Consider the following 21,785-nt stretch of genomic DNA (forward strand, 5'->3'; position numbering starts at 1 on the left):
TTCTTACTGTAAAAAAATTACACAAAGACAAGAGTGCACAATTGATCCCTGCATGATTACATCAGTCTAGAATAGTTTATGACTGGAACACAATATGTGGGATATAATGATGTAAAGGTGAATAAATAACTGCCAGAATATAAGACTGATCAAGTCGGGATGTATTTGTGGTTATCCACGCCACCCCGTAAATACAAAGAGTTAAATATTAAGCGATCTGATGAATCCCTTAATCACTCGACTGTTTTACTGTCTTGCGGCTTGAGATTCATTAATACACACTCTGCTTTGCCTCATGTTCTTCTAATAATGATAATATACTTGTAAATCATTACAGGTTTTACTCGCCATTCTCTTTTAATTCTCATGCAATACGATATTCACTGTTAGAATATAGGTTAGTTGATTTGTACAGTGTGAAACAGCAAAACAATTCACACAAAATATGGCTGCATGTTAAGGGTCATTGTTATAAACATATGAATATCTTGAAATGGAATTTGATAAGCCCATCTGATTTGGGGTCTATAATTGATTCTAGTCAACATCAATTCTTCATAGAACCATGGCAGAAATGAAATGCAAGTACAAGAACTTACAACAAGTACACTATTGTATGAAATGCATATTTAAGGTTAAGATTGAAACGATGATCAATTATAAATCAAGCTCGCCAAGAAAAGTATACAAAATGGTTGAAAGATCCATAAAATAAGAAAGACATTGGTACAACTGTCAATGAAAGATACTGGCACATAAAATTTTTTAAAAAATGAAAACGACGCTGTCATTGCATGCATGAAACAATAATGATATTATACCTTTATAATTGTAGTTGTTACATGTAAGATACATATATATCTACCATAGAATCTCTGAAAGGTTTAGTCGATCACACACAGTTGATGTCTAGTAGACAGAAAGACTTAATTAAAGACTTAATAATTAATATTTTGCAAATACATAAGTTTTTAAAAAAATGAAATTTTGTCATCTCATCGATCGACATTGTTATGAAGATATGAGCATGCAATGATATCATGAATATTATTGTTGTAAACAATGTTATCCATAATGATAACTCTGATACTGTTTTTATCTTTTCGAAAATTGTGGGATTTTGGACCAACAAAATTTACATAAATCTGGCACCACCTCTTGACAAACAATGGCAAACAGTAGGAATTGCTGGATCATCAGAGATAAAATCGGCGATATCAAGTAGCGCAAAGTAGTTATCGAGGATGACGTAAAGCAAATCACAAAGATACTGTCTGTCGACTCACATTTGTTAATATACAAAGTAAAGAACAGTAGTGGTTCGGTGATTATTATGTGCTGATGAAATATAACCATTTCGATGAAATGTGGTTAATTTGACAGGTGACTTAATGCCACCCCCTCAACAAATTGGGTTTCAACTCTGTTTACAATTATACTGTAAAATATCATTCACATACCACTGGTATATTCCCGTCACAATTCGCAGATCATTTTTGTTATTACATTATCCAATGTGACAGATTGAAAGTTTCTAAAACTAACATTTTATTGTTTTTAAATCTGTTGCCCTCAGCTACTTCGATTTCAAGTTTATGTGGTGTGTTAACTCGCAGTTTAAGGCACATAGAAGTAAATGCATACTGTTCTCTTTGCTTTAGCACGATACCCACTGCAAGAGTTTCTTATGTTTCAAATAATTAACTACCTGGAAAAGCATCATTTGCTCTTTAACCCCATGGAATTCAAAAGCGAATACGGCATTCACTTGCAAACTATCATTATTTACTTGGGATTTCCCTTTTTTAAACAGATAAATAAACGCCTGTTGCTTACTCACACATCAAGGTAAGCTACAAAAAAGTGTAATTAAAGACCTGTTCATCAAGTACACCTTCATCATTTTCATGACACAAAACTTTGCAACCACTTCTCAATGTCCGCATAAGTCGGAAAAAGTGATTGTTGTAGTCAGGTTTTCAATAGATGACCTCTTAACGGATTCAATACGCATTTACAACTATCATGCCGTAAAATCATTACAAATAATCTTTTGACCCTGATTATAGATAAGTATTCTTCGAATAGAGACATTCTAAACCAATTATCAAGCAAAAATGCTATCATTTAATTGACGTTCAGTATAGGAGCATGCCATGTACTTTACAGAATAAATGTGCGAGTCCAAGCTATTTGGTCCAAGACATTACTCACCACATCTAAGATTTCAGTATTATATAATTATCTGATGACTGTATCAAGCTGATCACAGCCCTACCATAGAGCCCGAGCCAGACAAAATGTCACCAGTAAAAGAAAAAATATATATATATATTTTATGTCGATTTATGTTCACAGCTCCATATTACTATTCAATGATATAGTTGGGAACGTATATGTACATGTACGTGTATATTTCCTTTGGGTTACCTACCCTGGCTATGCCTAAGAATCGCTTATACATGTTTACTTTTATAAACGACAGGCGAATTATTTCTCTTCCATCACCAGAATCGAATGATACCAGAATTTGGGAAAACGAATCAATAAATACACGGGGAACTTGTGGACTGATATTTGACGGATGATGTTGCGTGTTTAATTAAGAACAGTTCGACTAGAAGTTCCCCAGCTCTCAATTTACTGAACGTTTTGAGTAAACATGACTCTAAATGACGTCTGATAACAAAGGGTAGACTAATTACAATACAGCTAATGGACATGGGGTTGAGAAATACTTTCATCTAATTTATGTTAATCATCATAATTAGGTTGAAAGTGCTCACTGTTGAATGATGATTTCTCTTTGGTGGTACAGGGGTAATTAGTAACTGTGTCACTGGCGATACTTGGCATTGACCGCTTGCTCAAGTCCGTATCCATTATCTCGACCTGGAAAGAGAAAGAAATATGGACAAAAAGAAATAAATAGGTTTTCCTTTAAACTTGTATTTATTTACTTCAGAATACTACACACATGATACGGTTGTATACCTACAGAACTAAAATTCAGTTGACGTCGCCACTGAGAAACACACCCAGGCACGTTCCTTGACAACACAAAATGTGACATTTTTGTTACTTTCCCCATGGTTTTACATAAACATCCCCTTTTATTGAAACCTAATATAATTATGAAATATGTGAATAATTCATCAACTTCATAAACATCAACAATTCAATACAGCGCAGCAATATATGATATTACATGACTGTATAGGGTGGAGAGAGATAGGCACTGATAGAGAGAGAGAGAGAGAGAGAGAGAGTGAGAGAGAGAGAGAGACGGCAAGAGACAGAGAGAAAAAAAGAGAGAAATACACACACAGAGAGTGTGGGAATGAGAGTGAAAGAAATGAGAGAGAGAGAGAGAGAGAGAGATGGAAACATTAGAGCATTGATTCAGTGGCATATGCACTATATAGAGCAGATGCAGCGAGTGCCCAAACCACTTTCATTGATGTCCCCTAGTCGAATGGAATTTATACATTTTATTGGGAGATATTAATATATTGCTTCAATATTTCCAGATCTTCTAGGAAGACATGCCCATTCCTTTCAATATACACCGCACTTATTGCTTTGAACCTATCAATGATTTCAACGATTTGTCTCGTTGGAGCGTGACCCGGTTACAAACAATGGATTTTTTCCCCCTCATCAATCTTGGATTATTAATTTCACTAAGTCAAGATCAAGGCTCTCACGTCGGCTTATTCCGAATGATTGGGTCATCGCGTCCGGTCGGGTGGTCGCGTGACACGACCTTTCGTGAAACGAAAGCGGAAGATCACGCGACCTTTCATAGATTTGTTGTAGGGTTTACACAAAGTGTTGGGTAAATTGGACCAGATCATTTGTAGATGAGAGGGGTTTATTTCACAAAAATTATCCCCGACTTTTCGTGAATAATGGGTCGTATTTTCACAAACTTGAAATGTCAGGTAAAGCGAGCACACGACCTGCTTCTGTTTGTATTGATGGATGATTCAAAATAAGCGCCCCTCCTCCCCTCCCCCCAACTGAGGTAAAACGTCCTTGTTTGCGATGTATAACGGTCCAATGTATATAGCATATAGACATACATAATTGAATTACATTTAATTGGAATAAAAGTATTTCGCCTTATATGCATTAGTCAAGAGCAGTTGAATCAAACATTTTAGAAGACAAAATTATTAAAAACGTATCAAGTAAATCTAACAAAATTGTTAGATTTTACCATTAAATTAATTTAATAATTTAACAGAATACTAAGTAGAGTATACGTTTATAATTATCATTTTCCACGAGATATATGCTCTCTCAGGATCGCAGAAAGGTGGATGAATTTGCTATTTTTCTTCCTCAAAATTGTAGATTTTACAAAAAATGATTAAAACTGGGCCCGATGCATAAGCCATGGCAACATCACTCAACGGCCAATCAAACCAAGGTTTCCATGGTAGTCATCATTAATGGCAATACCATCAATGCTAATTTTGTATGCGACGGAGCCCAGATGAAGTAAAGTTCACTAAATTGTGTATCTGATGGCTTTGCAATACTATGTAATATTCAGAATATGCAATAGAGTCTGTATAATTAGATACATGTATATCTTCTATAAGGAGTGCCGAAGGATGGATGAATAGTGAAAATTGGTTAGTTGATTTTCTTTGTATCCTATTGAGATTGACATATACGTAGATTTAACAATAATGTGCACACGCTACATGATTGTATAAACATATCCCCAGAAGAGAAGTCTCTCAATTTATTATTTGGATATCATCGATCACGAAAACATATATATGACTATAATGGAATAATTAACGGTAGTAAAATTAAAGTGAAGATATCCCTAATATAACCTGATAACTTTCACAATCTGCATTTTCAACTTTCAATGAGTAATATTGATGTGTTTGATAACAATAATCCATTATTTTCCCATTCTATACAGCAATCGCCCCGATACTCATATCATGATATTTCTTGGTAACATTCAGCTACCTCCCGAACATAATAAGTGGTCTATGTAATTATAGTCAAGATCTTCAAGCAGCATATTCTTCCCCAAGAAAATTCAAATCAAATACATTTAGATATATGTCAATCATTATAGTCTATATTTTTAATTCACTGTTTGGCTGAACATAAAAATTGACCTTGGTAAACATTTCGTCAAGAGTAAATTAAGTGCACGAACACGAGCAATACTTTGGAAGCATTGTGTTTGGTGATGCTCCTTGATAACAAGCAGAGTAATGTCTAACTTAGCTGATCGATTAGCTGAACAATAAGAGTCTTTGTCCTATTGAATAACGGAGCTTTTCGATTCGACTAAAGAAAGTGGATGTTGCATTGTGTACGTGCTAGTGTCTGTGAGTGGCCTTGAGAATAGGGAACAGTGGGACCTAAAATTAGACTTGACATCACTGTGATCAAGATAGGAGACTACATGTAGATGAATGATGTTGATGGAGTATAAAAATGAAGATAGTCGGAGTTGTACATGTAGCTTATAATTCCCTATATAACACCATAAATTTGCAAAATACATTTGTACACATGCATGCTTTCTTCTTTCCCCTTTTTCTTTTCCTTCTTTATACGCGAATAGTATGATTACATAATAGGTGACTCGGTTTGTCATCTTAGGGTACGTTTATGCTCAGCTTTTTCTGGCCAGAATGAGACATCTGTTACGCGTTTAGTTAAAAACACGGTTGCGTCCTTTCTCATTTTTGTAGAATCACCGAAAAAACGGCGATCGTAAACTCACAAAAAGGTGCGTTTACGATTGGCGATTCGGCAAAATCGGCGATCTGGGGAAGCATAAACGCACAATCATTTGTAAACCCGTTTAAATGGGGTCAACGCACTGACCTCTAGTGGGTCTACGTAGCATGCGCAGTGCAGGTTTGGGGGTTAGTGCACATTTTTGTTTTTGTGTCTCAAAATTTGAAAATTTGGCCAATCGATTTTTCGTTGGGGGGGGGGGGGTAAGGTCAGCTTTTTGGGTCACCCATTACCACAATTTTTTTTTAAATTAAAAATAAACCCAATGGGGGGGGGGGGGTTCCTCCAAAACACACACATAAAACAAAAAAATTTAAAGAGGGGGTTCAATCCCCCCCCCCCCCCCTGCGTACGCGCCCGGTTACTTCTGTGATCTATCCATGCCTTATTGGACAGTTATCCAAATACTCCCTTTTCAAGTTGTATTCATACATGTAACTACGTGTAATAATCCTTTACGAATGTTCAATTTCCTTCATGGTCTCCTTTTTCTGAAAAATATATTTTGACGAATTGAAAGAAATTTATACTTACATCTTGCACTGACACTGCATCATTTCGATCTGGCTGGGCTATCCTGAGCCTTGGTAGATGAACCATTTTCTCTTGGACTCGATGAATTACTATTTATACTCTTTCCACTGGAATGTCTTTGTTTTTTCTCCGGCTCATCTCTGCTCCTGAGACCTCGTCCCACTGCTCCTCCGTTTCCTGTACCACTGACGCGCCTCCCTCCTTTACCACTACTACCACCACTTCCTCCTCCTCCTCCTCCTCCTCCTCCTCCTCCCTTATCTCCATCAGCAACGCTTTTCTCAGCTCCCCTTCCAGAATGTCCTCCTCCATCATCGTCTCTTTCATGAGATGCTTTGTTGACATTAGTGGTGTTGGTATTGTTTCCGCTAGTAACGGTTACTTTCTTAGATCGTTCTCTTGGATCTGGTTTTCTTTGGTTTTGTTCCTTGGTCGGAGATGAGGTATTTGTTTCCATAGTTTCGTTTTTGCTCACCCGTCTCGCTCTTCCTTGCACATCTTTGTCTTGTGTTTTCTCGGAATGAGGTGTTACTTCATTTGAAGGATTGTCTCTCGGGGATGTATCAATTTTCTTTTGTCTTCCGCCTTGCTGAAGAACGGGGCTAGTAAGGCTAAGTCTGGTTTTAGATTCTCCTTGGGAATATTTTTGGAAATGTCTTGGGGAGTATTCCTTATGTGATTCTTGTTTATGTCGCGGTGAAGTCTGCGAGTCACTTCCAGGCGTCGTAGATTTCAGAGCATGGAAATCTTCAGCTTTACCCAAAGATAATTGAAACTGTGAAATTGCAGTTTTGCTATCAGCCGATTCATTTAGATCAAATAGGCCATTGTCTTCGCCTTTCAAAGGCATGCTACTGTCTGTATTAAAGCTATCTTCCTCACTGCTTTGGACGACGCTAAAGAGAGGTGGGAGGTAAGGAGGAGGGCGTCTGCTGCCACGGAACTTTTCCTCAGACGCGTAGTCCGCTACTTCGATGTCCCCACCATCCCGACTTCCCCTAGAACTGACCTGAAGCTGTAGACCATTCGATGTGGGAAACAAAACAGGAACGTTGAACGATCTGCTGAGTGTTGATCTATCAAGTGTTGACCTGTCAGTGACGGACCCATCGCTTCCTTCAGCCCATGAAGAACGCACTCCTGGAATACCGTTACGAATACCGTGCTCTGTTATTGCATTGTCCCGACGACATGTGATAAAATGTTTGCATTCTCTCCAGGATTCCGGCCAGGCGACGAGAATAACTACCGCAACAAAGAAGTCAAATATAAATCTGAAACATGTGAAGATTGTCCACAACACTCCAGGGATCATAGTCACCCCGGAGTATAGATAAATCATTCCTAGTATATGAAAGGGTCCGATTAGCACACACCACAAAAATATCAAGACACCGACTGGTTTGGCGTGACTTAGTTCTGTGGCTGTCCCAATGGGTCCAGTCAGTTCTCCGTAACCTGCTTCAGCTAGGACATTATCCCTTGCGTTTGTTTCAGATGCTAACGCCACGATGTAGATATAGCAGCACATCACGGTCACCCAAGGAGCTATGTTACATAGCAGTGAGTAAATAACATTGTATGCCAGGTTGTTCTTATATACGACTGAGCATAGATATCTGTCTTGGAAATAGTCACTCTCGACAGATGTGACTACGATGGCTATGGTAAAGGCCATTGAATGGATCCACGAGTATCCAGATATCAAGTTAGCTCTCACACCAACGGTCTTCCTGATGTAACTTTCAGAGTACTTCAGGGACAGCATCCTATCCAGGACCAGCAGCATTAGACTCATGATGATCTGGGTATGAATTAAATTACCAATGAAAGATGTGACCGGGCAGAGGAAAGAAGCATCCAGCCACATGGTACCGTCGGAGAGCATCGCTCCTATGATGAAAGGAGCATTGAAGAGGCAGTCGCACATGATGGTGATGGCCAGGTTGTTCAAGTAGGTGTACAAGGCCCGGTCGTGGAAGCATTTATGACGCAAACCAGTAATGACCCCCAGATTCCCAATCAAAGCGAAGGCGGTTATGAAGATCATCAAGACACCGGCAAAGATCCTCAAAGCGTTGTCCGTGTACGGTTCCGATGACGGCTGCACGATCGCACTCGTCGTCAAAGAATCGAGCTTGATGGTATTCGATCCCGCATCCTTTGTCGACAGGTTGACTAACGCAGCCACCGTGGTCGACAATGTAACTGAGACATTCGATGTAACGCTCGTTACGGCCGTCGTTACATTCCATGATGTCACAGTAATGGTTGTAAAGTTTACTATATTAATCAGCGAGCTTGTTTCGTTTTCGCCACTACCCCATGTCTCAGTCGTTGATTCAGCCGTCGAGGCCATGGCGATGTTTCACTAAAAAAATTGCATTTTACCAGAGCCATTACTGTTAAACTCACTTGTGTTGCCTGTAAAGTCGGCAAGGGAACAAACCTCTATATGCCCTTCCCTTCACTTCACTTGACATTGCAATTACTATGTGCGTCTATTGATTCATCGATTGCCATTCTCATATGACCTACAGAGTCGGAAGAGCTTAGATAACGTCTAAATATTGTAAACAGAAATCATTTCATCCTGAATATCGGAATGATATTCGATTTCTGTTCACCATCAAGAGAGCATACAGACGAACCAAGTATATACCCTCTCATAGGCCTGCATATTTAGTGGTCCTTTCAAAAAGATTCCCCAGGGCAAAACAATTGTAGCTTCATAGTGTAGATTCCGCTTTTCAGGAAAGGTATATCATTCAGTATATTCAGGAAAGTAGATCAGCATATTCAGGAAATGTATATCAGCATATTCAGGAAATGTATATGATTCCTCTCTAGCGCCATGTTTCACTATAAGTCGAACTGCGATAAGGACGAAAAAGACTTTAAGTCATGCCAACTGGACATTGAACGACTGAGTCATTACACCATTTAATTGCACTTCTGTCTGCGATGTCACAACTTGGAATGTGAGAGTATCGATCGCTTAATTTCACAGTTCACAAAGATGTGTCCTGTCCAATTCCTCCTCCTCCATCATGGTAAATACCTGCTCAAAATCACACTTTAGTCGCAGGCCAAAATCTTGGCCGAGACTCTGCTGATAGCATACAGGATATGCATATTATGAATCCAACGGGGAAAATGAGAGATTGTTATTATGTCGAAAGAAAGCTCGTCTGCTAATTATAAACCGCGGTATTCTCTATTGTTATGATGTTATTTACTTCCACCCACCGCTCACTGGTGTTCAATGTAGATGCAATATAGCGCACGCACACACTGTCATTGTGTGTATAAAGATAGCAGTGCATCGCTGCATTCAGAATGGGTACGTGGTACCTACACGTACGACCTACACGTACGGAGAGTTACGTGGACGCCATTTACATGACAACGAGAAGGCGCCGAGCAAAAGGCGCCAGGCCATTACACTGTAAGAACCATAGCACAATACACACTCGGTATATACTCAGCTACCCCTCACTGTGACCAGACATAATATAGACACACAATAGGTGGTAATATCGTGTAGGGTATAGTCTGTACGCTTTATCTGATATTGTCAGCGAATAATTGAATGTGACGTCTGAGTAAATCCTTCGTGGTATGGTCGAGTTGGGATTATTACCAACTCGGAGTCCACTTTTGAAAACAATTTTGTCTTGTTCGATACAGACGTTCATGTCATGTTTTTTATGTTCAAGTTAGTACTTTAGATTGTCGCAATCAAGTCATAGGCATAACTGTCATTTTTGTCAACTTTTGAATATATTTCACCGGACTTTTTTTTTCAAGCCGAGCCAGTTTTAATTAAATCAAAGGCCATAAAATTTGAAAGGATTTTTTGTTTTCAAAAAAGAAAGAAAGGCGTCGAAATTCTCCTTTTTCGGATGCAGTTAATCTCGAAATGTAACAAGCACACAAGGGATACTTTTGGAAGCATATGCAATATTGGTATATACAACAACAGACTATTAATAATTTTATGCATATGATAATCATTTTCATTTCTGACTGAGGGCCTATATAGTTACACTCAAAATCTTCCAGATTTCTCTGGAAACACCTTAAACAAGTTCATAAGTCAGTGATGTCACCAATCTTATTAATTAATATCCTATTAATCAACATTAAATGATTATACAATTTTCATCTCTCTCTCTCTCTCTCTCTGTCATGGTTTCTCTCTCCCTCTTTCTATTTTTGTGTCCCCCATTGTCATCTGTCCATACAGTAATTCTGTCTATCTCTCGCTCTTCCTCTATCCTGTATTCCTACTCTCTCATTTCTTTTTTATCCATTCACTCTTTCCTTTACCCCGCCCGCTTCTCTCTCTCTCCATTAGTTTTCCCTCTCTTCCCAAACCACCTTTAACACTCTTTTTCTATATCTCTCTATTAAACAAAATCTATACCTAAATCAAAGTCATTATACTGCATACTGGGTTACAACAGGAATGGAATATCCCATTTTAATAATTTGCAATTACTATATGATCAGTTTCAAAACAGAAGCTAATTGCAACCAATGTACATATAGGGACTATCTGGGTAGAATGATTTAGAGGTCATTATCATTTATAGACACTTCCATTAACCTCTGCAAAGCTGAACAACAGGAGTTTTAATTGGCTGGGTTTATTAAAGCTATACCATACGAACCTTACGAATTTTATATTAATTAGTTTCAGTGGCAAAAAGACGATTAACCTACATAATTTGTCTTCTTATAGATTTGATTAATATTGCATTGATTGTCAAATGCTAACACCTTAATCAATTCAAAGCTGCCCTGTGTCCTTACGTCAGTTCATCTGCCATTGTAATCCATGTGGATTCTGTCATAATGACCTCTGATATAGATTAAGTTGTTGATAACTTCTTTTGATATTTGTATCTTTAGATTTAATTGCATTCGTTGACACGGAAGAAAGCGCGTGGCACGTCAGGCTCAATCGGGTCATATGAACCGCACATCAGGTAGCTAAAGATAGATGATTAAAAGACAGAAAGAAAGAAATCGAAAGAAAACATAAAATTTAGAGAAAATATAAATATGTTATCGTACAGGGGACAATCAAAATGGAAGATCAAGAGCTTATTCATCCGAATCTCAAATAGCCTCCGAGAAAGAGTGAAAAGTAAGGATAAAGAGGGTAAAATAAAGGCTAAATATATCTACTTTACAGACCATAAGGGTAAAATAATGGCAGATGAAATCAATGTTGAATCAATAATATGAGAGCTTATTCATACGCACAACGAATAACGAGGAAAAGGAGTTTAACAAAAAATGGTAGGGAGAAAATGATGTAAAATCGAAAATGTGTAATGGGAGATGAAATCGGTATCAGAACTCATAATTCCGTTTGGTAGATCCTGCATGTTTTCTTAGTTATATTTGTATCTTTGTATATTTCAAACGTACGGGAGGGATAATCAAAATTTTGAAGAAAAAAAAAATCTTGTTCCCAGTTTCTAATTTGTCTTTAAACGGGGTGTATTTTTGTCACTTGCAAACTTCTTTTTCCAAGAGAGTCTTGAAAATGGCACTAGACTAGAATTATCTCAATGTAATATCTTCTATATCTGATTAAGGTCTACGTCTGTCAATTTCATGATGACAATTATATTGGGCACAGATGGAGCAGAATTATTCCTAGGAGAAAATGTCACCTTTCTTGGTTTTCGGCGGAGTCGACGACGATCCTGTGAATGAAGAGCTCGGGTCGTTCAACGAACTCCCACTTCCATGGCTTATAGAAGGCAGCATCGTACTCCCACTCGAGGTAAAGACGACTAGGGGAGGCGACGTTGAGTGAGGAGACGCCGACGTGAAGGTACTTCGTGAGGGGGTCGTACATTCGGTAGTCACTGCAGTTCAGAATATTTTAAAAATCTTATCTTAGAAAATGTTTGCCAAAATTCAAAATTGTTACTAACTTATCATCCCTTTTTTTTTATCCTACACACTGATTCACGTGTAAACATGAATTGAAATAGCATCTTCGTGATTAAACAAAAATAATTTTAAGGAGATACACAAATAATAGAGTTTGTATAGTATAATAAAGATTATTATACAGTTTAGTATATACCAGACTGAATAGTAAAGAGTAGTAGAATGACGTAGTATAATGTCAACATCAAAATAGTTCTTCCATTGATTGAAAAATGTGTAGGTTCACGGATTTAGAAAAGGAAGAGACATGATCGCAGTCCACCAGATCATGCACGGTCAAGTTGACATCCCACAAGATCATTATTATTTTCTTCTCCCAACCTGCAAGTAGAAGTAGATCCACGCTGTGGCGGATCCAGGGGGCGGTAAAAACACGTTAAAACACAAGGGGGGGGGGGGGGTGCGATTTTCAAATTGTTGGAAGCGAACAAAAAAGCAGTGCTCCTTACCCCCCCCCCCCCCCCCATTCATTCACCGGTTGGCTGTTTCGCCACTAAATATTTTCTCAGGAATTGGGCCCCCTCCTCTGCGACCGGCTGGATCCGCCCCTGGATCCACGAGAAGGGCATTGTTTCAAGATCCAGAAAGAACACTGCAGACTGGATGTTAGAAGCAAGTCTTTCAGCTGCAGACAGATAATACAAGATTGGGACAGCTTGCCAGAAAATATAGTGGTCTTGACAACAACAGACAAATTCAAAAGATATATAGATAGGCATTCATTGGTGGAAGCATCGCTTTGATCTTCAATGACTACACTCCTGCGCAACAGGATAAGCAGTGACCAGGAATTACAGGCCAACGCCTTCTTTCTGTACCACATGAGCATGATGATGATGATGATGATAATGGGGATTTGCCCTACCCTTAACGGTGATTCGAACAATAATTTTTAGAAACCTAATCTTTCTGTTGGGCTACCTTCTCTTCGAAATAAAACTGGACCTCACCCCCCCCCCCCCCCTACTCCCATCAGGGGCGGATCCAGCCGGCGGCAGGGGAGGGGAGGGGGCCCAATTCGTGAGAAATATTTAGCGGCGAAACAGCCGCCGGTGAATAATTTTGCCAGAATTAAATTGAAGATCCAACCCCCCCCCCCCCCTTGAGCACCAGGGGAGGGGGCCTGTCTTCAAATAAAGGTAAAAATAACGTGTTTTTGCCTGTTTTTCCCCCAGGGGAGGGGGCCCGGGCCACTAGGCCCCTCCCTGGAGACGCCACTGAATCCCACCTCTAGCTTCTGCTTTTAGCATTTCTTTATAAATAAATATTTATATTCCGATTTTATACAAGATAATAATTTACTTATCACATCAATAAGTGCAAACAAAAGGAAATATTATGAGCGAGCATGGGTTGATTGTTCATCATCAGACGTCAGTTACAAAGTCCATTTGTATTAAGATACCATCCACTCGAATCTATCAAGGTTGTTCAGAATACTTCATTGGATTTGTATTGTATGATAATTGCTCTTGAGTTGGAGAAATTTGCATTATGTCCGCATTATGTTTTAAATTTAAATGACCAAAACTTTTTTTTCCAAAACTATATACTCCTTGAAAGTAAGTAAGTAAATCAATTGGATACTCACGGTGAGAGTGGAATTTCTTCAGATTGTCCATTGTCACCGACCAGAGAGATTGTCATCTTTCCCTTGAACATCTCTGCCTTCCTCCCATCATCAATCTCAACTTCAAAACGATACTGGAACCCTGTCAGATACCAGATAAAGGAGCAAGAAAACATGATATTTCTTTCAGAAGGCTGATTTTGAAACTCAGAATTTCAGCAAAATGTGTTTGGTGTTTGCAAGAAGTTACAAAATGTCAAATAAGCTGTGAGCTTTCTTCATATTTTCACTGTTAGGACGATGATGGGTTAAGTAATGTATGATCACTATATTCTTAAATCAATAAATGCATTTTGTATGTTTTCATCTAATTCTTGATATCTTCGATTAACCTGATCAAGGATGAAATTGTCTTTATTATCGTCAAAATCGTCATCCTTATCATAATCTTTGCCATAATATTATCGTCATCATCATTACTATCACAAATACATTGATCATCATCACCATCGTCCTCGTTGTCATCATCATGAGCAACAGCATAATTTTCATCGCCGTCTTCTCCATCAGCAGCAGCAGCAGAAACAACAGTCATCATTATCATCATCATCATCATAATAATAATACAAATAGCTAGTTCTATATATAGCGTTTTTCAGGACCGAAGGCCCTCTCAAAGCACTTTACAGATTATTACCCCGGTCATCGGATTCAGGCTTACCCGCACACAATGTATGCACATTCTCCACTCCCTGTGGAGCATTCCAGCCAGGCGTCATTTTTACAAGCGCATAATTGCTAATCTAAGCACATTAGCTTTCGCATCCTACCGGGTACCCATTTAACACCTGGGTGGAGAGTGACAAATGTAGATCAATGTCTTGCCAAAGGAGTGCCGCGGTGGGACCTGAACCGCGGACCTTGTGATCCACAGTCCGGTGACATATCCACCCGTCCACGACACACCTTCATCGTCATTTTACTTCACCATCATAATCATCACCAACTGCTCTGTCACACCAGTAATATCATTAACATCATCATAGTCATTATCATCTTCCTCATTACCACAATCATTATCGCCGTCATCGTCAATATCAATGTCCTCCTCCTCCTCATTATCATCACCACACTCTTTATAGCCGTCATTAGTAACATCATTAAACTCATCATCATGGTTATCATCATCATCGACGTCATCATTATTGTCACCATCATGATCATTACAATCATCTTCCTCATTTTAATCGCATGCATACCGCAATAAGGGGCACTGTCCAGCGTATTCTGCTGATATACCAGCTCCTTGACCCCTTCATCCGGAGCGTACTGGTCAGCCAGCCATCCCATCTGGGCAGTGGGTGTGTCTTCAAAGCAGAGCCCTTCGTTATAATCTTCCCATTCACGAGTGCAGTGGAATGCCAGGTAGGGGCACTCCCCGGAGTTGATGGAATCCATAAAGAGGTATGCGGCTCGGATGTGATTACAAGCAATGTAATCAATCACTCCTGAAGATGAGAAATAACAATCATACCAAAAAATGGAAACAGAATTACAAATTCCATATCTTCAGAGCTTCTATAGCTCATATCTGGCCCGTTGACATTCCAACCCTTACCATTTGCAATTATCTATCCAATTTAAATGTTGGCGTACGATATCTGAAAACGGCATCGTAAGAGTATATCTGCTTTTTTTTTTCTTTTTCGAAGGAACATCAACAAAATATAGGTATGAATGAAAAAGTAATAAATAATTAATTAAAAATAATTTAAGAAACAAAAAGTTTATTCATTATTGCTCCCTACTGGCCAGGAAGTTTACGGGGAGGCGCCACCTCAACTTAGTCGGAAAATTACTGAAAATTGAGTCCTATGGATGCAGGGTCCTCGCTAAAATCTAACGGTGGAGCTTCGGGGAAGGCATGATTCATGGGGGTGTGGTGGGAAAAAAGTGGAGAGGGCAAATAGCTGCGCTTGTCGTCAGCTAGCTGTGCCTATATCCCAGATTCCCCTCTAATTGCCATTTGAGGGGGGGGGGCACACGGCAGTGCCTGAGAAAGAAAGAGAGAAAGAAAGAGAGAGGAGATCCATCTTACCACCCCAGATCCTTCCGTGAGCGATGATAGAGCCAATGATTCTCATGTCACAACCAGGCTGCTCTCGTCCACTGTTCGGGAAGAAATCGACATGACCGGTCGAGGAATACATCCCCATACCTAGGAGGGAGAAATGTAGACATTAGTTGAAATAGAGGGATTGGTGGGACATTATAGAAAGAGAGAGCCAGACAGACACAGAGAGACAGACAGGGAGACAGAGGAGAAGAGAAAGTGAGAAAGAGAGAGAGACAGACAGAGGGAGATAGAGGAGAACAAAAATTGAGAAAGAGACAGACAGACAGACAGAGATGGAAAGACAAAGGAGAAAGGGGATGAGAGGGGGTGAGACTCAAAGAGAGACACACAGATAGACAGACATACAGACAGAGGAGATACAGATATGTTATTTATAAATAATCATGGTGAAAGAGGGGATGAATAGGAAATAATGTAACCTTTTCTTTAGAATTTTAAAGGAAACGTTCAGCTGTTCTTTTTTCAAGAATAAATTATGTAAATGAATCAAGATGACAAAGACTTTCGAAAAATCGACTCAAGGGCAATTCAATACCCTACTGTATATCCGAGAGATATCACGTTATAGGGTTGCGTAAAACGGCGTCATAGTGATGTTCGCAAATTTCAAATTTTCGTGAGGGACAAGGCTGTAAGAATTGCCTTGAGTGATTTTTCGAAAGACTTTGCGGTCGTTTTATCAAATCTACTGTTTTTTTTTTTTAACTGAATCTCGGATTCGTCAAATTGTGTACATTCCAGTGAGAACAAACTACTCTGTACATTCAAGTGAGGAGAAATTTTCCTTACCTAGTTTATAAAGAGGGTCGGTGTCGGTGTGGATGACGTCAACGAAGAGAGCATCGGAAGCATCGAGGCGAACCCTAGGGTCACTCTCATCAAAATATGGACCAGCAGGGTCCAGACCTGGAAACGGAAACAAAAAGAGTAGATATATGTTTTATTTTAGAAGAATAGATAAGTAGAAAGAGAGGGAGGGAGGGGTGGGAGGCAGGAAGGGAGGGAGGGAGGGAGGGGCGATTATATTATATATATATATAGAGAGAGAGAGAGAGAGAGAGAGAGAGAGAGAGAGAGAGAGAGAGAGAGATATGACACCACGCATAGTACTGGAAAGCATAATTACCACATGTTCCATGTGGAGATTTTAAACTACAAGAATAATGATTGGTCTCTATATTTTTATTCTTTGCCGATTTTTCTCAATCTTTTGAGTTCTCTGCTTTCATAAAACCATTACGTGGTATTTATAAAACGCCTTTAACAAACTTTCTAAAACGCTGTGCAATATTGAAATCAATAAAGGAAACTTTTACATAAAATGCATAAACAATCAATTATATTTCAAGCTTAGCACAAAATATAGATCATTATTATGACAGTAACTCGTAAATATGCAGATTGATGAAACCAGGTAAATATCTTTCTCAAATTTGATCATGTCCACTGGTTTATATTTTTTATTATCAGTATGTTTCTCGTGTATGTATTTATGCTAAAGGATAATAATTATTCTTCTATGATTAAATCATGAAACGAGATATCTACCTGTGATTCGTCCGATGTTGGGAATGATAGCACCAGCTATCCCGGCAACATGGGCACCCAGACTGTGTGCTATGACGTGGAATGTAGTCGGCCCAACCGCCTGGATACTCTATCAAATCATGCAATCATTACAACAACCAAAAAGTGATTCAAGATCAACAAAGTATGACCAATTTTGGAACAATTGGGGTAGGCCGCTGCGCAGGTTAATTTTAAACAATCACCCTTTTTTGCACTTCAAAAATAGTTTTTGATAATATAAACTGGCAAATTGTAACCTACGTAATATCCGGGCAATTAGGCAATATCTCTCACCTCAATCCATCCAACAGTTAGTACATGCTTTTGTTACTTCGCACCTTGATATTTGCAATTCATATTCGACTACCCGCTTAAGGCTTAAGGAAATACGTACCAAAAGAAATTGGTGGATAGAGCATTTGCATCAGCAGCTCCTTCTTTGTGGAATAAGTTACCTTTCTCTATTCAGACGGCCAACACTCTTTCTGCTTTTAGAACTGGGCTTAAAACTGACCTGATGCTCAACGCATATTGTTAAATTTCAATGTTCTTTTTATACAATACATGCAAAGCGAATAATCATACTGTGCCACATTGTATGTACCATGGCACCATGAAGTTGTGTGATCTAATGTAAGTTAAATTTTAATATTTCTTTAATCTTAAGTATGTTGAATATTAATTTAAATTATTTGTATGTGCCTTGAGCATCTCTAGAGATGGATGTGTTGCACTTATAAATATAGTTATTATTTTACTATTATTATAAAAGTAAAATAACATAGACATTACAGAGTACAAAACGCCCCTCCATTCAAAATAAATCAAGCTATAGAGTGTGGTAATTAGAACAGACCATCAACAAACACAGCGGAAACAAAATGTGATAATAAATATTTGAAATAGAGAGAGAGAGAGACAGAGGCAGAGGCAGAGACAAAGACGGAGAGAGAGAGAGAGAGAGAGAGAGAGAGAGAGAGAGAGAGAGAGAGTGAAAGAGAGAGAGAGAGTGAGTGAGACAGAGAGGAAGGACAGAGAGAGAGAGAGTGAGTAAAAGAAAAAAGAGAGAGGGGGAGCTTGTTGGCGTGAGTGTGAGTGTGTGCGCAGAGAGCGAGAGAGAGAGAAAAAAAGTTAAAAATATATATTGGAAAAGAGAGAGATGAGGAAAGTGGGTGGGTGAGAAATACTTTTCGTTTTACCTGTATCATATTGAGAAGGAGAGCAACCTCGGCACCGACCACCCTCACATTACCGACAGCCTCATCATACTCATTCCTGATCACACCCGGTCTCCAGTCGATGGTGATCACGTTATAGTCACCCTCGATCAGGAGTTCATTCGTCATGTCCTCCATCCAATCAACATCGGATCCTTTCACGAATCCGTGGATGATGACCTTCGTTTTCTTCCATGGCTTGAAGTCAGATCTAAAGAGAGGGGGGAAACACGATTTCATCATTCCCCCTTTTTATATTAACATTTGAATTTCGTGTAAGCTTATATGTATCCACCAAAACAATTACAAGGTTAATATAATAGATTACAATTCCATTACATTACAGAAATTCTAGTTTACTACAATAACTTGAGATTTGGGAAAATAAGTATTCTTCCACAATAAGGGAGTTTACAGATACAATCTGCGCATGGGCAGATAAAGGTCATTTGTACCAAAAAGGTAAAACCCACCAGAGATGAATACTGGATATGCGCTCATGAAAGTTATGTAACATTATTTATTTATGCACCAACGGTACATTCTAAGATATGCAGGTGGAAGTATTCTTTTCAAGAGGGCAAACAAAAGGTATTCATGGAGCACATCTAGGACTTTGGCAGTTATTATTCTAAGATGCTCAAAGTGGAACTTCTCCATGTGTAAAAGATCTGTGGATATTGGGGTCATTTGTACCATGTGCTATCTGTAAACTCCCTTATGGTGATCTACTGATTACTCATAGGAAACATTCTCTTCTACAAAATGTACGGTATTGTGACACGAAAAGATGCGAATGGATAATTCATTATTGTAAAATTGATTGTACTCACGTTGTAATAGTGTCACTGTCATAGGTGCTAAGTTCTTGATAGGCTCCCTGCAGGTCCCGGGTTCGAAGCTTGAATGAAGTCCCAAGCTCATCCCGCGTATCGGGAAGATAATCTACAGGCCGATCATCAGCGTGATAGAATGGCGCCTCGTCACTCACGAAGCATCCGAGCTGATCATAACACACCTCTCGACCTGATACACAGAAAGTGTATAGTTAAACCCTTCTGTATCACTTTTTTTTAATAAACGATGAATGGTAAAAATTAAGGATGTTTAATTCGTTGTATGATTATGAATTTTGGCTTTAAATATTTTCCTTGGGAACAAAATTCGCAATTTGACCCCGCTTCTTTTTTTAAGTAATGGAAAGCCAATTTTGGGCCCCAAAAAGTTTGTTTTTGGCTGGAATTTTGCAGGCCACTGAAATATTGTCGTCAGATATATGTTTTCGTTTTTTTTTTAAGAGAGAGAGACGTGTATCAATTAAATATGATTATTTACGCCTGGGAACCGATCTTTAATGTCACCATCCGAAAGACGTGACTCAGTTTCGAAACGTGGTCGCGTGAGCCACTTTATAGGCGAAGACAGAGAGCTGATCGAGTGAATGTGCCGCTAGACCAACTCACATCTCCAGAGAGTGAAAGTGAAAGGAAGTTATGATGGATGCAGAAAAGAGGTAAATGAGAGGGGACAGAATCGAGAGATAAATTAAAACCCAAGGGTAGTCCAAAAGAGGAATGGATAATGAGTATAGCGCTTAATAGAGGTGGGTAGATACAGATAGATAGAAACATGGATGGAAAGAGAGATAGAGATAGAGAGCTACGTTTATACAGAGAAAACAGACGGAATGAGATTGAGGATCGGAGTAAGGTAGCCATAATTAGACGAATTCACCTTCAATCAGGAACCGCAAATACAAAAAAAAAAATCATCATACCTGAAACAAGTGTCGCACACAACAAAATTGCAAGATACCACATGTTTCCCAGCTTTCTGTTAGCTCCAACGACGATCGTAATAGTGTCGTTTAGTAAAAGACAAGTCATTATAATCGAATTAGAGTTTCAGATTTTATCTTTGACACAATCATGCCTTCATAATAAATTATGGGAACCTGACATTAATTTCTAGATAGCGTGGATATGTAAATATTCCTTTATTTGCATCTTTCAAGTCGAGTGTAGAGTTTAACTTGCATCTGAAATGTATCATGGGATTTTTACTTTGACACAATCATGCCTTCATAATAAATTATGGGAACTGGACATTAATTTCTAGATAGCATGGATATGTAAATATTCCTTTATTTGCATCTTTCAAGTCGAGTGTAGAGTTTAACTTGCATCTGAAATGTATCATGGGATTTTTAGCAGGTGTTCAAAGGATATTGATATCTAACGGCAAACAGAACAATGTCGAAGGTTAAGAAATCCATAATCTTCGTTTGTTTCCTTCTAATTCAATTTATCTACCACTTGAAATGAACAAAAAAGCAAATTATGTTGTAATATAAAATTCAGTTATACATAAATATAATGGATTTATGATAAGCGTTAATTGCAATGAGGTTGATTATAATTATGAAAGATGTAATAATATTGATTTTTGTTTAACACATGGATACGAGAATGGAAAGGATTGTTGACCTGGATAGGTCTTACGATACCACCCCCCCCCCCCCCCCCAATAACAATAATTAAAAGAGGGGTTAAACGCTTCATGTAATGTCCAAATGACTTTCAGGGATGCAATGCAAATCAAATGAAGTACTTTCTTAACTTTATTGCACCCTTGGACGCCGTTTTTTATAGGTGCAAGGTCAATATGCAATATCACACTTTTAATGTTGCAAAGTCTTTTGAATATTCAAGTTTCTTATAGGGTTCAACGTTTAAACTTTATGTAAAGTGTGAAATACGTGCAGTATAAACAATTACAATCACCATTATAATAACATCTGTTTTGTTACTATTTACTGTGATATTGTGTTGAGATTCTACTCAGTGGCTTAGCTACAGGGCGATGTATCCTGGCCGCCATCGGATGGGGATACAGGAAAACAAAAGAGAGAGAGAGAGAGAGAGAGAGAGAGAGAGAGAGAGAGAGAGGAGGGAGAGAGAGAGAGAGAGAGAGAGAGAGAGAGGGGGGGGGTGGTAGA

General features: G+C 38.7%; 2 protein-coding genes across 2 annotated transcripts; both read right to left on the minus strand.

Moving 5' to 3' along the window:
* Positions 1 to 318: 318 nt before the first annotated feature.
* Positions 319 to 9,620, minus strand: LOC100889969. Its single transcript, XM_030986330.1, has 2 exons — positions 6,319 to 9,620; positions 319 to 2,892 (listed from the first exon to the last, which is right to left on the minus strand). The coding sequence occupies exon 1, from the start codon at positions 8,675 to 8,677 to the stop codon at positions 6,338 to 6,340; it is 2,340 nt and encodes a 779-aa protein (XP_030842190.1). The 5' UTR covers positions 8,678 to 9,620; the 3' UTR covers positions 319 to 2,892; positions 6,319 to 6,337.
* A 1,393-nt stretch (positions 9,621 to 11,013) lies between these two features.
* Positions 11,014 to 20,626, minus strand: LOC575047 (pancreatic triacylglycerol lipase). Its single transcript, XM_775465.5, has 10 exons — positions 20,565 to 20,626; positions 19,621 to 19,813; positions 18,770 to 18,998; positions 17,550 to 17,658; positions 16,791 to 16,907; positions 15,963 to 16,082; positions 15,124 to 15,372; positions 13,886 to 14,006; positions 12,009 to 12,206; positions 11,014 to 11,316 (listed from the first exon to the last, which is right to left on the minus strand). The coding sequence occupies exons 1-10, from the start codon at positions 20,605 to 20,607 to the stop codon at positions 11,238 to 11,240; spliced, it is 1,458 nt and encodes a 485-aa protein (XP_780558.4). The 5' UTR covers positions 20,608 to 20,626; the 3' UTR covers positions 11,014 to 11,237.
* Positions 20,627 to 21,785: the final 1,159 nt, after the last annotated feature.

The sequence above is a fragment of the Strongylocentrotus purpuratus genome, unplaced genomic scaffold (genome assembly GCF_000002235.5).
Source record: "Strongylocentrotus purpuratus isolate Spur 01 unplaced genomic scaffold, Spur_5.0 spur5_scaffold_15, whole genome shotgun sequence".
Classification (NCBI taxonomy): Eukaryota; Metazoa; Echinodermata; class Echinoidea; order Camarodonta; family Strongylocentrotidae; genus Strongylocentrotus; species Strongylocentrotus purpuratus.